Here is a 13547-nt window from a genome sequence, read left to right as displayed (position 1 = left end):
TATACTTTTCTTGCGGCCTGCGGTGCTGCTATAAGTGCGGCGCTTCTCAGGACCTCATTAAAGCTTGTCCGCCTGTTTGTCTTGTGGAAAAACAAGGTAGCTGTGGAAGCTTCGTAGATGTTTCGAAATGTATGCACGTATGCCTCCTGTGCTTCTTGATTACGCAATGCCTCAATGACTGCTCGCATCTCTGCTGAATCAAATACCTATTTAGAATCTATGAAAGCCGTATAGTGAGGTTAACTGTACTCCTCAGCTTTCTTAATTACCTCATTGATGACATGGACGTGATCCTTCGTAGAATGTTGCTACAGGGAGATCTACAGAGGAGGAGGTTTATTTAGACTATGTACAAGGAGACTAAAAGTGGGGCACCAAAAACAAAGATGGCAGACGAATTGCATTGGATTTGTTTCTACGATGGCGCGTACCCACGGCGTGGGGCAGACCAAAATTTGGATGGTGTTAAGAGTTAATACCAAAATTGGTCAAATTGTCAGAAGGAAATGAATAAATGTAACACATGAAAAATTTAAGAGAATCTCCCTGAAACAACTGTGAATTCCTCCACTGCTGAGCAAACATCCCTGTGGTAGTTTCCAAGAGAGGAATCTCCTAGTAAACGAATATTCCGAACTGAAATGTTTAAGCCACACACATGTTGACAAACATGTTCTTCCTTAAGGAACAATAACAGCGGCAGAATAAGAAAAAAAATGATCCATAGTCTCCTCGTCTCCACAGAGTGCGCACAGAAGGGAGCATGCCAGACCAGCTCTGTGACGATAAAAGTTCGATAATGGTGTCCTACAAGGCAATCGGGTGAAAATTGTTTTGCTGATGTGAAAGGAATTTTTTGACAAGGGAATAGGAGGTGCAGATATTCTGAAGAATCAGCTATAGCTGGATTCAAAAGATCTTGAACAATTGCATATCTCCTGAATCTAGCAGCAGTTAGGTAAGCTGATGTACGAAGTATAGATAGTACAGGGTCATTGAGGGCCGCTCTCACGACACTGACAGTAGACCTTACTTCGTCCTCCTCTTGTCCGCTACAAGCTTCAGCATCTTCTATATCGGCAGAACAATTGACTTAACATTTCTCCTTTAAGCCAGCTTGGATGTACTATATGTCCACTGTATACACGTTATGAGCAGTCTATGTTATCATGAATGTGTAATTGTCAAGTCTTATCTCCCTTTCAGAAAGCGTATGTCGCTTATATGCGGAGGCCAGGCTATGGCTGGTAGTGCTCGAGGTCGGCTAACCGATGCCGCGACGTCGTATATATCAGAAATGACAGAACTTCTCGATACAAAATGTGCAAGGTATAGCGCAAAGTAGAAAGCGGCGTGAAGTTTTATAGGTAGAAGTCTAGCAGGTCCCCGTCAAAGGAGTTGTTCGTGAAATAATAGACTGGGCTGGTAGCATTTGGTCCACACCAGCCATAACTTTCAGGCCAGCCCGCAAGAAAAATACCCGTTTGAAAAATGGACGACTCATTGTTTATTGAGAATGAAAGTGAAGAATGTGCATAATTTGCGCGAATCGTCGAGAATCGTTGAGATAAAGATGATGAAACGAAATGACAAATTCGGAGCACTACGTAAGCATGTTGAAAGGGGCCCAAGTATTCAGGCTGCTTCACGTAACTTGAAGCAATTATTTTAAGACAAAGTGGTTAACCGCAGCTGGGTGAAACCAATGACATGGTTTGGCGCCAAGTGGCGCTCCTCAATATGATGTTTTATATTCCGCTGAATTAGTGAATTAACCGAGATGAATTATGCAAAATTTTGTAATATTCACTTCAAGGCCAAGTGCGTTTCGTTAGGTTGTAGGAGGTTCAAAAATGACCGATCCAATTTTTTGTGCCAACATACCTGGAGCGCGACTTTTTCTGGCGTTTAAAGAAAGCCCGCGAAATATGAAAAAAAGACATGTGACTGCGCTCATGCGCTATCGTATTGCAGCACTCTCAACCATGCTTCGAGCGAAAGAACCGTGCGCGCTCTACAACGTATCAAAACGCACTTGCCCTTAAAGTGAATAATAAACATTTTGCATAACTGATCTTCGTTCGTTAACTAATTAAGCGGAATATAAAAAATACTCTTAGCAGCGCCACATGACGGCAAACCATACGTCACTGGTTTCATTCAGGGGCAGTTACCCACTTTTTTTATACTTTGTTCAAGTTAGGTGAAACACCTTGTATAGTGTGGCTAAAACAAGAAGCGTGCACATGAGGATTGAAGCGCGGAAAAGTAGTTTGATGGCGAGCCAGTTCGGGTACCGCCATGTGCACATTGTCAAGGATGGAAAAACTCTGGATGGCATGGATGTTATTGTCGAGCCTCGATCAAGGTCGCTGTCGCACAGTCGACACCCTGTATCCATGTGACCGCTTGCGGCCGAGCCAGCGCAGCAGCAACGGCGTTCTCTGGCGTCCTGGGAGGGCGGCACTGCTTCGTCCATTTCCTTGTGCTGTGGGACTGGATTGCTGCAAGGGTCAAGTGAGTACGTGTGGAGCTTGTGGGTACAACGCCTCAAAACAGCAGAGCACAGCACTGTTTTATGAGGGAGGCCGAATAATTTTGACCACCTCGGGATGTTTAGCATGCGCCTAAACGTAAGAACACGAGAGTTCTCGCATACCCCCTCCGTCTGAATGCGACCAGCGCGATCGGGAGTCGAACCCGCCACTTCGCGCTCGGCAGCGCGATGCCATAGCCACTGAGGCATCGCGATCGGTGCTAAACAGGTATGTGTCCGAATCCACGATGACATAACGCAGATGGTACCAGAAGCCCTAAACTCGGCAGCACAATGATATGCTATGGTATATCTTATTAAAGAATGCCGTCTTTTTTGTCAGTATTGTATTTTACAAATTACAGCTCACACTCTGGTTTGGCTGCCGATGCATTGTAAAAATGTTGCAAGCCTTGGCCAAACCTTGCCTTTTCGATCGTACCCCCAGCATCACTCTACGTGCTGAAGTGACTTGCTTTGCGCATGACGTCGTGCACAACTTAGTGCAGAATAGAGCTAATAGCATCCGTACTGCTTCTCAGCCTAAATCAGTAAGAAAAAAAGTCATGAATGGTTTTTATAATGCTCCCGATTTTCAAGCTTAGCAGCAGCGATGGTATATTGCGAGTCGTAGTAGCATCGGCGCCCAATAATATATTATTGGGTTTTACGCCTTAAATTGTGAAGGGACGCCGTAGTTGGCCGCTCCTTACTATTTTGAACGCCCAAAGTTTTTTTTTTATCGTAAGCCCCAAAACACAGTACACGATTTCTTTTGCCATTTACCCGTATCAGTATGCGGTGCCATCGAAGACGGGAATCGAACCTTCCACCTCGTCTTCAGGAGCGGGACGCCATAGCAACTGAGTAACCGCAGCGAGTTGCACTGAGACCCACAAGTAGTAGGTGTGCGCATAGACGTTTGGTGCCTCCGCGTAGTGCCAGATTTTTAAAAGTTTGTGATCTCCCTCTGCGCGGACCATAACATCCCCGTCTGTAAGTGAACGCAAGGGCACCATTACATTGTCTTCCTGGCCCACTCTTAACAACGATATTGAAATTATTCATTTGTACTGTGGAGCTTACACTGTATATTTTTCGTATATGCTGGGAGCTGTGAACTTGCCCTGTCGATTTTTTTTAAATTTTGTAACTTGTTTCTTTTTGGTGCTGTATCTTGGAAAAAACAACTATATATATATATATATATATGACCGTAACACAGTGGGTGAGCGTTTTCGTTTAAAATGTCGCCTGTGTTTCCAAATCGGTATCCTAAGGGAATAACCTTTCTAATTTACATGTATTTCAGCAAAGAACTTAGAGGCGGGCTTGAGCTTGCTCATGGAGGCGGCTAATCTCCCGTCTATACATAAGGAAGGCCGGGGAGTTTAGCTTCGCCCGTGCGTGCTTGAATAGCTTGTTCTCTGTTCCTTTTATTATACTCTAATAAAAATTCCACGGTAGTTCTTTGAAGTAGCGGCCAACATGATAATCAGGAAGCTGTCGCACACGTTTAGGATAATGTAAATCAAATGCTTCCGGCGAGCTAACCTTTGAAAAGTTAGCGCAACAGGCAGAACAATTGGGAGTACACATCTTTTGTTTTACTCGCTTTATGTATGGAAGTTTACTAATGATGACAAACACGGCGTGTTTTTTTTTTTCAAGTGAAACGTCCTTAAATGTGGTAAAACGGGGTTCGCTTGCTAAAATCGCATGTTATACGATCATCGCTTATACCTCTGCAACCGTACTACACACGCGTCTTAGTTTTGTGTCACTGCGTAGAGGAAGCAAACCATTACTTGATCATGCATATGTCACGTGCAGATTGTCACGCAATGCAAGACGCAGTCGGACAGAGATTTAGCCTCTCGCTCGGCGTTCAGAGAGGCATAGCTCGGCAGTACGTTTGTCGATCAGAGCGCGAGTGGTCACGTTTGAGATACTCCGCCATAGTAAGTATAAACCATCAAACTCAAACCTATGATCATCACAGGCCTACAAGTATGCAATTTTTCTACAAAAGAATAGACACTTTATCGGCTATGCGTCGGACGCTTCATACACTGCAGCGTCAATGAAAGAGCCGCCCTGTCGACCATCCGTTTTTGGTGCGATGTTCTGAGGACGCAACGCAAGATTTAAAGAGATGTTTCACACATCCTCAACTTTATTATTGTCACTGATTTATATTATTCTATTCCGCACAAACTGTTTGATGCTGTTCGTGACAGATAATAATAATAATATTTGGGGTTTTACGTGCCAAAACCACTTTCTGATTATGAGGCACGCCGTAGTGGAGGACTCCGGAAATTTTGACCACCTGGGGTTCTTTAACGTGCACCTAAATCTAAGCACACGGGTGTTTTTCGCATTTCGCCCCCATCGAAATGCGGCCGCCGTGGCCGGGGTTGTTCGTGACAGAGTCACGAGAAGCAGAGACATGCCTTTTCGGACCCAACAGGTACTTCTAACGACTATATTTTTTAACTCATTTAAAGCTTTATCACGCGTTGATATATTTTTGTCACGAAGGCCAATTTCGCCTACAGCCCTCTGGCATCTGCATATGGTTATCGATAGCGCCACTTTTGTCGGTCATGTTTTCATGGGCTTTTGACAAGCGCATTAAATGCCGCATTTCCAGGCACCACGTTCTTGGAATATAACGATAAGTAGATGACTACCTTGTTAACGTGTATATTGGATCAGATGATATTGGATCAATGTTGGGAAAGATTAGAAGGTGATTAACCGGTTATCGACCTTTTATGTTCCATTAGCCTCTGATACACTGCCAAGATTGTAACTGCACATCAGAGTTAGATGAATGCGCGATATTGTACAGGCATAAGAATGAAGATACGCGTCTTATGGCAGAGGCATGACATATCTATAATGGTGGAAGTGCGTGCGTAAGTCAGCCTTCGATTACTTTACTTAAAGAAAAGATTAAGTGCCTTAACAGTTATCTCACGTAGACCGACACGTGTACAAGACTGGCACGTGGTGTTACCATTCTTGAGCTTGCACAGGTGAGTTTTGTGTCTTTCTTTTTTCGCCTCAGTGCTCCCTTCAGTTGATTGTCGGCGTTCGTGTTGTCCACTTCTCTACTCTTGTGCCCTGTCTGCACGCCTCACTTCTTTTTGCATAATGGATCCTTACCAAGTAGCTCAGCTGTCTGTCGTTCTAAAAATACAGAGCCTTATTCTCTCCAAAGCAGTGTCATTAAAGACAACATATTCTATCAGAACTTTTGATATAACCATCACCTTTTCGTATACCGTTAAAGTTTAACTTGCCTGAAGTGCAGCGTTGTGCGTCACGGCTTACCTTGGGCGTCGTATTGAAGTTGAGCCACGAAGGCCAAATGCCTCGTGTAAAGAAACGATCCTCCTGCGGCTCCTTAGCAGTCCTTTCGCGCACCAAACGGCTCAGCAGGGCGGCAACCTTACTGCGCGAGCGACGAACCGGCGCCCTCGGCTTGGGAGAGATCGGGCTCAAGTCACATCTGCTCGATGAACAGCAACGAATGGGTAAGCATTAACCAAAGGCCGTCGTCTTGAGCAGCATGGACACTGGACCCAGGGGGCTCAGATACTGACTCGACAGCAACACTGCATGCAGTTGAAGGTGTAAATAAACTCTTTAAAGCTTACATATGTATCTTCCCCTATGTTCACAAATAAATACAATCAATATTATACACGGAATTAGATATTAGAATCCAAACTTTGCGGATTCTTCATATTTTGTACGGAAGTACAACTCTCCGTCTGTCAATATTACTTGCCGCTTTGATATTTGGGGAGCATCGGACCAAAATGGCCTGTTTGCACGCACAGGCGCACGCACGCACACGCACAGGCGAACACAAGCATGGGCATACATTCCCACGCACGCACGCAAGCCCACAAGTAAATGCAAGGACGTGTAGGAATCGTAAGCACTTGTAAGTTAGCGATATTGTCAAATTTTATCACAAGCTTCGCCACTGAAAGACTGAACAATGCTTAATACGGCGTCCGTAACATCATCCAGTTATAGAAGTGCATGAGCGACCATACTTGGAGAGCCTGAATGTCTTGGGCATCTTGCACGTCCGCTTGGAGGACTTGGTCTTGACGCTGTTGGCCTTGCCCGCACTGTTTATCTCTGCAAAGGGCAACGCTGTGGTCTCTAACGAGTCCTGGCTGAAGGAGGCATGACATGACTGGTTCCAAGACGACGTGTCCCATGTGAGCTGTGCCGTATGAAAGTGCGTGGCACCGGTGAAATCCTCTAAACAGGAATCGAAGAGCTGCCTTGAGGAGCGGTCCTGGTAGTGGGACAGCGACACCCAGTCTGGCTGCTCGGCCTGCGAACGTACGTTGTACGCACAAGGGAGCTGTAGCACCTCCGTATACATATTACCGCTATCATTTCACTTCATTAGTAAAGCCCCAAGGGCCCAGAACCTGGACATTACATAGGCGAGAGATAAACGCAGAAGAGTTTTACCAGAACTAGTATCCACACCAAGAAGGTAGTGAGAAGCTTGAGAGCAAGTATACAGCACAGAAATTGAAAATTATCGAATACAGTACACCTAGTAGTAGCACAATATTAAAATCTTGCAGTACAATAATACATAATGACACAATAAAAAATACTTGAATACAATAAATACAAGGCAGTAATACAAAGAAGCACAAAAACAGGAATGGGATAACAAAACAAAGAATAAAAAAATTACCGACGATTACGTTACTTCCTAATGCGAAATTTGAGCGCAGCAAATAAGCTGTTTCACCTTTTCGATAGATTGAGGCAAAGAAATCGAGCAACACATGTATGCGCCATCACAGAATTTTTTTTTATTTTTCACACGTATTCCTTTAACAAAGACTCCACTAGGTAAGCTTCTGCTTCGGCGGCACGCACCTCTGGATTCTGACGGCGACGGCGCTGGGCCTCTGCTCTGGCAGCTCGTTTAGCAGCAGCAGCAGCAGCAGCAGACGGAGGACTTCCATCGGTCGTCTCGCTCATGGCTCAGAAAGAACTGGCAGATAATTTCGCAGTGGCGAACGGCAGCGGCAATTTCGGCTCGGGCGGTGCACATATACAGATCCGCCGCCACCGATCTGGCTCTCTGATTGCCACCGCACAGGGCGAACGGCAGCGGCAATTTCGGCTCGGGCGGTGCACATATACAGATCCGCCGCCACCGATCTGGCTCTCTGATTGCCACCGCACAGGGGTTGCATTGGAGGAGGAGCGAAGAAAGGAATTAAGTTCGAGCCGGCGCTTTGACAACCGGAGACTCGCAGGAAGAGGGGGGAGGGGGGCGGCGTGTACACCCAGCGGCAAACGATGGGGGCAGAAGCGCGCGCAGCAAGCGGACAACACGATAAAGGGAGGAGGGAAGAGATAGCAGCGACTGACTGATGCCGCTGATGCCGATAGTGAGTCAACCCCAGCTGCGGAGTTGGTTTCAGGGACAACGCCGCCGATGCCGACACAAACAATATGATACCCTCGCTTCCGCAGCGCTAAGAACCAGGTCTAGCCGTGGGAAGGTGGTCACGTATTCGTCGACGTGCCGGGGCCTACGTGAAATAACCGGCGCGTCGGCAACTGAAGAGCACCCTATCCGCCACACAAGAACAGGGGGGGGGGACCCTTTCCTCCTCTTTCTGCATGGCGGCGACGGTGTTCTATGCAGTCACGTTATCTTGACTCTCTAGCGGCGTCAGCGGCATCCAGCGGTATCAGTCGGTCGCTGCTAGCGCTGGGGGGATGAAAGGGGGGCGGAGCTGGTTACGAGGCCGACGACAACGCCGACGACGACGCGAAACCCAAGAACGGACGCCAAAGAGCTGCGCTCTAAAACAGAATAAAACGATGCCGGGCGTATCTGTGAACTATGAGAATGTTGGAGACATGTGACGAATTTGAACCAAAGCTTGAACTACTTGCTGAAATGTATGGTGTGTTTTGCTGGTGCGCTCGCCTAAAGGTTTCGGTAGGAACGTAGCGATTTAAAGCTAGGTTTGACGCTTTTCAGGACTAGAAAGAGACGGCAAGAAATGTTCTCTAGAACCTGCATAGTGTTTAGACTGCCTTGCCAGATGTCGCTATCAGCGTAACTATAGCAGGCTAGGTCAATATATTCCTGCGCACCGACAGCACGTACATGATCGTACAAAAGTAGTTTTGGCCAATTGGAGTAAAATTCGGAACCAGACCTCGATGCTGAAGTGAAGGTCGCGCTTATGAAATATTCCTGAAGTGATAATTGCGTCAGTTGCCCATCTGTATAGTTGTGAGAAGAAAATACCGTTTCTTTCCAGATTGTGGCCTGCGAGAGATGGTTGCTGGGTTGTTCCGTTTGTGCGTCTCTTCCTTTCCTTTTTTTTTGTTCGAGGTGGCAATTGTGCCGGAACTGGGTTGTTACGGGGCCCTGATGCGGGCGCGCAGAGGCAATCTGACGGCGGGCGACGGTGGCGTCTGTGATCACTTCCGGCAAGGGCTGCAGCGATTCAGGAATTCCAAGTAACTGCTGAATCTCCTCTAGAACAATGCCAGCCATTGAGGCTATTCCAGGCTGCATCGAAGAAAACACCCTGCGCACTCTTTCGCTTACAACGATTCTGATGGTCTTTCAGAGTACGTCGGAGCCTAGTACTCGGATTTCGCTTTTTGGCGAGAGAATTCGGCGGTCATATTACCGAGGGCCCATTTCCAACGTCTCCTCAATGCCCGTGGCTTCCGTTAAAAATTACGAGACGGCCTTGAGTAGGTTGTGAATCAATCGGGCAAAGAGCTCGTGCTGTGCACCGCGCATAAGGAAGCGAACATTCTTGCCTTCAAACTTGTTCGGGTCGGCGTGGTATAAGAAGCGGATCATCTCTTCAATGTAATGTTTTCGGCAATGTTTCCATTCGGGAGCTTCACTCCAGCTTCTAGCAGAGCTCCTGAACTTTCCTTGCGCACGATGCTCTAAAGGTGCGCAGAAAGCTGTTCCTAAACAGGTCCCACCTCGATAAGGTCAACCGTCGGTTCTCGAACCAGGTCCTCGCGGCATCTCCCAAAGCGAAGTATAAGCGGCATAATTTGTCCTAAGAGTTCCAGGTGTTGAACTTCGCGACCCTTCCGTACGTCTCCAGCCATCTTTCCGGGTCTTCAGCCGATGATCCGTGAAGGGTCGATGGCTCCCTGGGTTGTTACACCACGATCGGAGACGAGGCTGCTGTCATTTCAGCTGTTGACAAGGGTTTGATCCTCCTGGACAGTTTCAGGTAGAAGTAGTCTATGCTCCGGGGATAATTTTTGTAGCCTCTGCGACTAGCACGACGGTCCGTGACGACGTTGACGATGTCCTCACGGCTTGAGCTTGCAGGAGGTTTCCGGCACACTACGAAGCACTTCCACCAGATGTCACATTGTAGTGACGGTGAAGAGCACAGTAGCCAAAACTGAATCACGAAACTAACTTCATTTGGTGAACCTGTGCCCTGAAAGACAGGTTACATCCAAAGCACAACGATAGCGGTGAGAACCGTCAGCGATTCTACAAAATCTGATCAGCGGGTCAAGCGCGTCGGCCTTTATACATGACTCGACGAAAGTTCCAGTGTAATCGCTGGTTCCCGCATGCCTTCCATAAAGTACTGCGAAATTCGCGTCATTCCTACAGTCAGATTACACAAGGTTCGGTGACGACGGAGAACGTATAGAGCCAGTGATAACATTCTAGATACTTGCGATCCACAAAGGTGCGTCTTGCACTGAGCGATAACATTGGAACATAGACTTGTGAAGGAACATTCACCGAAAATAGAAACAATTTAAACGCGTGTCAATATAATCGCGAAAATGAAACGTTTTCAGGATGGGCGATAGCTTTTGATCACGCGGGTACGCAAACCGAAGTGGGCGCGGTAGAAAAGATTTGTTGCTTGTGACGTGCTACTTGAAGCCTGAAGAAGAGTGCGCGCACAATTTCGAGTCTGCACTATCGAGTTTCTGTACAAAATTGATGCTGTTGCCCAGTAATCATTCTTATATCATTCAAACCACCATATTCTAGTTTTAGTTCAAAGTATTATTTGTCTCTCCGGAGTTGAACCGGGACTGAATCATGTTTAATAAACTGGGACAGAAAAAGAGCTCCGGTTCGGCGAATCAGCTTAAGATTACCAATGTAGTGCATTTAATACACACGGATCTGAACTCAATTCACGCTTATTCTCCCAGGATATATCCTGGGAAGGAGCGAGGTCTACAAGTTCAATAAACTGAACCAGGCCCATCCGCCGCGGTAGCTTAGTGGCTATGGCATTGCGCTCTCGAGCTCGAGGATGTGGATCTGGCCACGGTAGTCACGTTTGAATGGGAGAGGAACGCAAAAACGCTCGTGTACTTAAATTTACGCTCACCTTGAAGAACCATAGGTGGTCAGAATTGCGGCACTCCGATTGAGGCCCACCCCCACCACGACGTGCCTCAATCAAATTGCGCTTTGGCACGTAAAATCCCATAATGCAATTTGTGACTACGTGCGTAGACCCCCTATACAAAACAGTGGCGTACAATAAGACGTGAAAGCACGCATTTAAAGTGCACTGCGCTTTTAAATCATTAAGTAAATAGCAAATTATGCATTAATTATACCAATGAATAATGTGCATGGCCGTCTCACAGGACACGGGGCACACATAAATAGAAAAGCAATAATCCTTTCTCGAGATGAGTGTAAGCTAGCGTGGTTGCTTGGGCTAGTTGGTAATTGACGATAAAAAATGACGTACAGCGCGAAGGACAAGGACTGCGAGAGACGAAATACACTCCGCTGTGTAGGTCGTCTCTGAGCGTAAGCTCAGAGCGTGAGCGTAAGCGTAAGCCTTTGTGCGCAGCGCTCACCTTCATGCGCTGCACGTAGAGCCATAGCTCCTCCTTGTGGGCGTCGTCCAGCTCGACGCCCCTCTCGGCGGCCAGTTTTCCCACGCGCTCGAAGGAAAATTCCAGGAGCTCTTCCATCTGGACACCTTCATCTGGAACAGGGCACAATGCGCGCGCTTTGACACCGCAGTTTCTAGCAAACGCGCACCCATTGGCGTAAATAACCGTCGAAAAGCCTGAAGGTGCAGCGGGATTGTCGCTCTTTGCACCCTATACGCGAACTCGCGCTTATACAGTCCAATTTCGCCTAACGGCCTACCGTGACACTATCAATTCATCAAATTTTTCTTTTAAAATCACAAGCAGACTACAGGCGAAGCATTCAATAAAACCCGGCATAGTGTTTTTGCTAACAAGAGCTTGTAAGACGCACGGAAGGAAAGATAGCAGAGAGGGCTGACAAGCTTACGTATTCTCCGAAATACGTAAGCTTGTCGGCCATCTCTACCACCTTTCCTTCCGTGCGTGCACTCGGTGCGTCGCATGCTTGACACCGCGAAGACATAGGATAAATCAAGTAAAAATTAAGAATGATGCCCTACCCCACAGAATCTGCAGTATCTTCTCGTCTAAGCTGAAGCATGGAAGCGAAGCGACGCTGACGTCGGCCATTGCTCGAAGGATGGGGAGTGCTTAACGCCGAGATGCTTTCTGCCGCGGCCACGAGATGAAGTGATAGCTGGCCGTCTTCGGATTACTCTGGATTCTTATGTCCCGGTTCTGATTCACGGCATTTAGGCGCTTCGATCGTGTATCTTTGTGGCGGAAACGGTTGCACCGCGTTCCAAAATGTGGTCACGTTATTTTTTTACGACATTAGCCCTTCCATGCCTAATATCCCGTATATGTTGGAGTTGTTATATGTGTTTTCCTCATAGTCTGATAAGCCAGAAACATTTGCTAAAGTAATATTAACAAAAAGTAAAAAAAAAACGAGCGTGTTGCTGTTCTTTAAAAGCGATAATGGCAAGCAAATCTCGCACGAGAGAAACTGCAGCCCTGTCTCCTTTTCTTTTTTCCTTACCGACGTAAATGTCCTGTGCCTGGAAAGCCAGAACAGTGCCTGTAGTACTTGAAATGAAATAACAAAAAGTAAGTATCTTTGTTCGAAATAACTGAAAGATAAACGAAATTAAAAGAATTCGTCATAGAATAAATGGGCCGGATAGGAATATTTAGGACACCATGAAAGCAGGGTAGCTCAAGTTACACTATAGACCAGAAATATATGTCTAGCATCAGTTATGAAACATTTATTCTTGATGTGTGTGACATACTTTGGCTTTTCGTACAGACTACCGAACTTTTGAAATTGCAATTTCATTGACGAAGCAAGCATGGTGGCGGTATTAGGAGCCAAAGCCAGTAACTTTGGCTTTCGAAGCAAGCGCTTGAACTGTAAGATGGGTGCTGAGCGTGACGCTGCTGTTTTTCTTTTTTAAGACATGTGTACTGCTCTCATTTGCGTGCGGTATGCAAGTCTAAGCGTTTTTATGCCACTTTTAATTTTTTTTTGTATTTTCCCTCTTCAACTTTCCGGAGAAGAAAGACATACGAGGACAGTTCATGCTTAGAACTGAGGTGAAACAGCGCGAAAAAGACGAGGACACAAGGAAACAAATACCACAGCGCTTGTCTGTGGTATTTGTTTCCTTGTGTCCTCGTCTTTTTCGCGCTGTTTCACCTCAGTTCTAAGTATGAACCAACTAGCCCTCATCAAGATCTTACTAGTTCATGCTGCAATTTTCTATTTCACTGAGCGCAATTTCTCATTCACTTGGTTTGAGCAGATTATTACCACTCTATGATCTTGTTCCCAAGCTTTATCTTCTAGCTCTTCGTTTCATTATATGCGCGTTTCTTACAACCACCCAAGGCACATCACCATCACGATTATCGAAATGACGGCAGTGTCGCATGTCTTCACGCGTACGTCAGTGTATTTTGCATGCCAGAAATTAGGAGAGAATACATGTGAATACAGAGCGAAAAGCAGCAACAAAAAAAACGTAACCTAACTACATCCTCCTATATGAATGAGCGAAAGGAGCGAAGCGGC

General features: G+C 46.4%; 1 protein-coding gene across 1 annotated transcript; it reads right to left on the bottom strand.

Annotated features, from left to right (window-relative positions):
* Window positions 1–1482: 1482 nt before the first annotated feature.
* On the bottom strand, window positions 1483–12293 carry LOC142585011 (uncharacterized). Its single transcript, XM_075695432.1, has 5 exons — window positions 12031–12293; window positions 11450–11580; window positions 6613–6902; window positions 5879–6056; window positions 1483–2504 (listed from the first exon to the last, which is right to left on the bottom strand). The coding sequence occupies exons 1-5, from the start codon at window positions 12098–12100 to the stop codon at window positions 2364–2366; spliced, it is 810 nt and encodes a 269-aa protein (XP_075551547.1). The 5' UTR covers window positions 12101–12293; the 3' UTR covers window positions 1483–2363.
* Between the last annotated feature and the right edge of the window lie 1254 nt (window positions 12294–13547).

This window comes from Dermacentor variabilis, chromosome 6 (assembly GCF_050947875.1).
Source record: "Dermacentor variabilis isolate Ectoservices chromosome 6, ASM5094787v1, whole genome shotgun sequence".
NCBI lineage: Eukaryota > Metazoa > Arthropoda > Arachnida > Ixodida > Ixodidae > Dermacentor > Dermacentor variabilis.
This window is presented reverse-complemented; position numbering and strand designations above follow the sequence as displayed.

Coding starts and splice junctions, on each gene's coding strand:
- LOC142585011 (XM_075695432.1), bottom strand. CDS start 12,100: ATGGCCGACGTCAGCGTCGCTTCGCTTCCATGCTTCAGCTTAGACGAG. Junction 6,903..11,449: donor TCTACGTGCAGCGCATGAAG/GTGAGCGCTGCG, acceptor GTACGTTCGCAG/GCCGAGCAGCCAGACTGGGT. Junction 2,505..5,878: donor ACTTCAATACGACGCCCAAG/GTAAGCCGTGAC, acceptor TGACCCTTGCAG/CAATCCAGTCCCACAGCACA.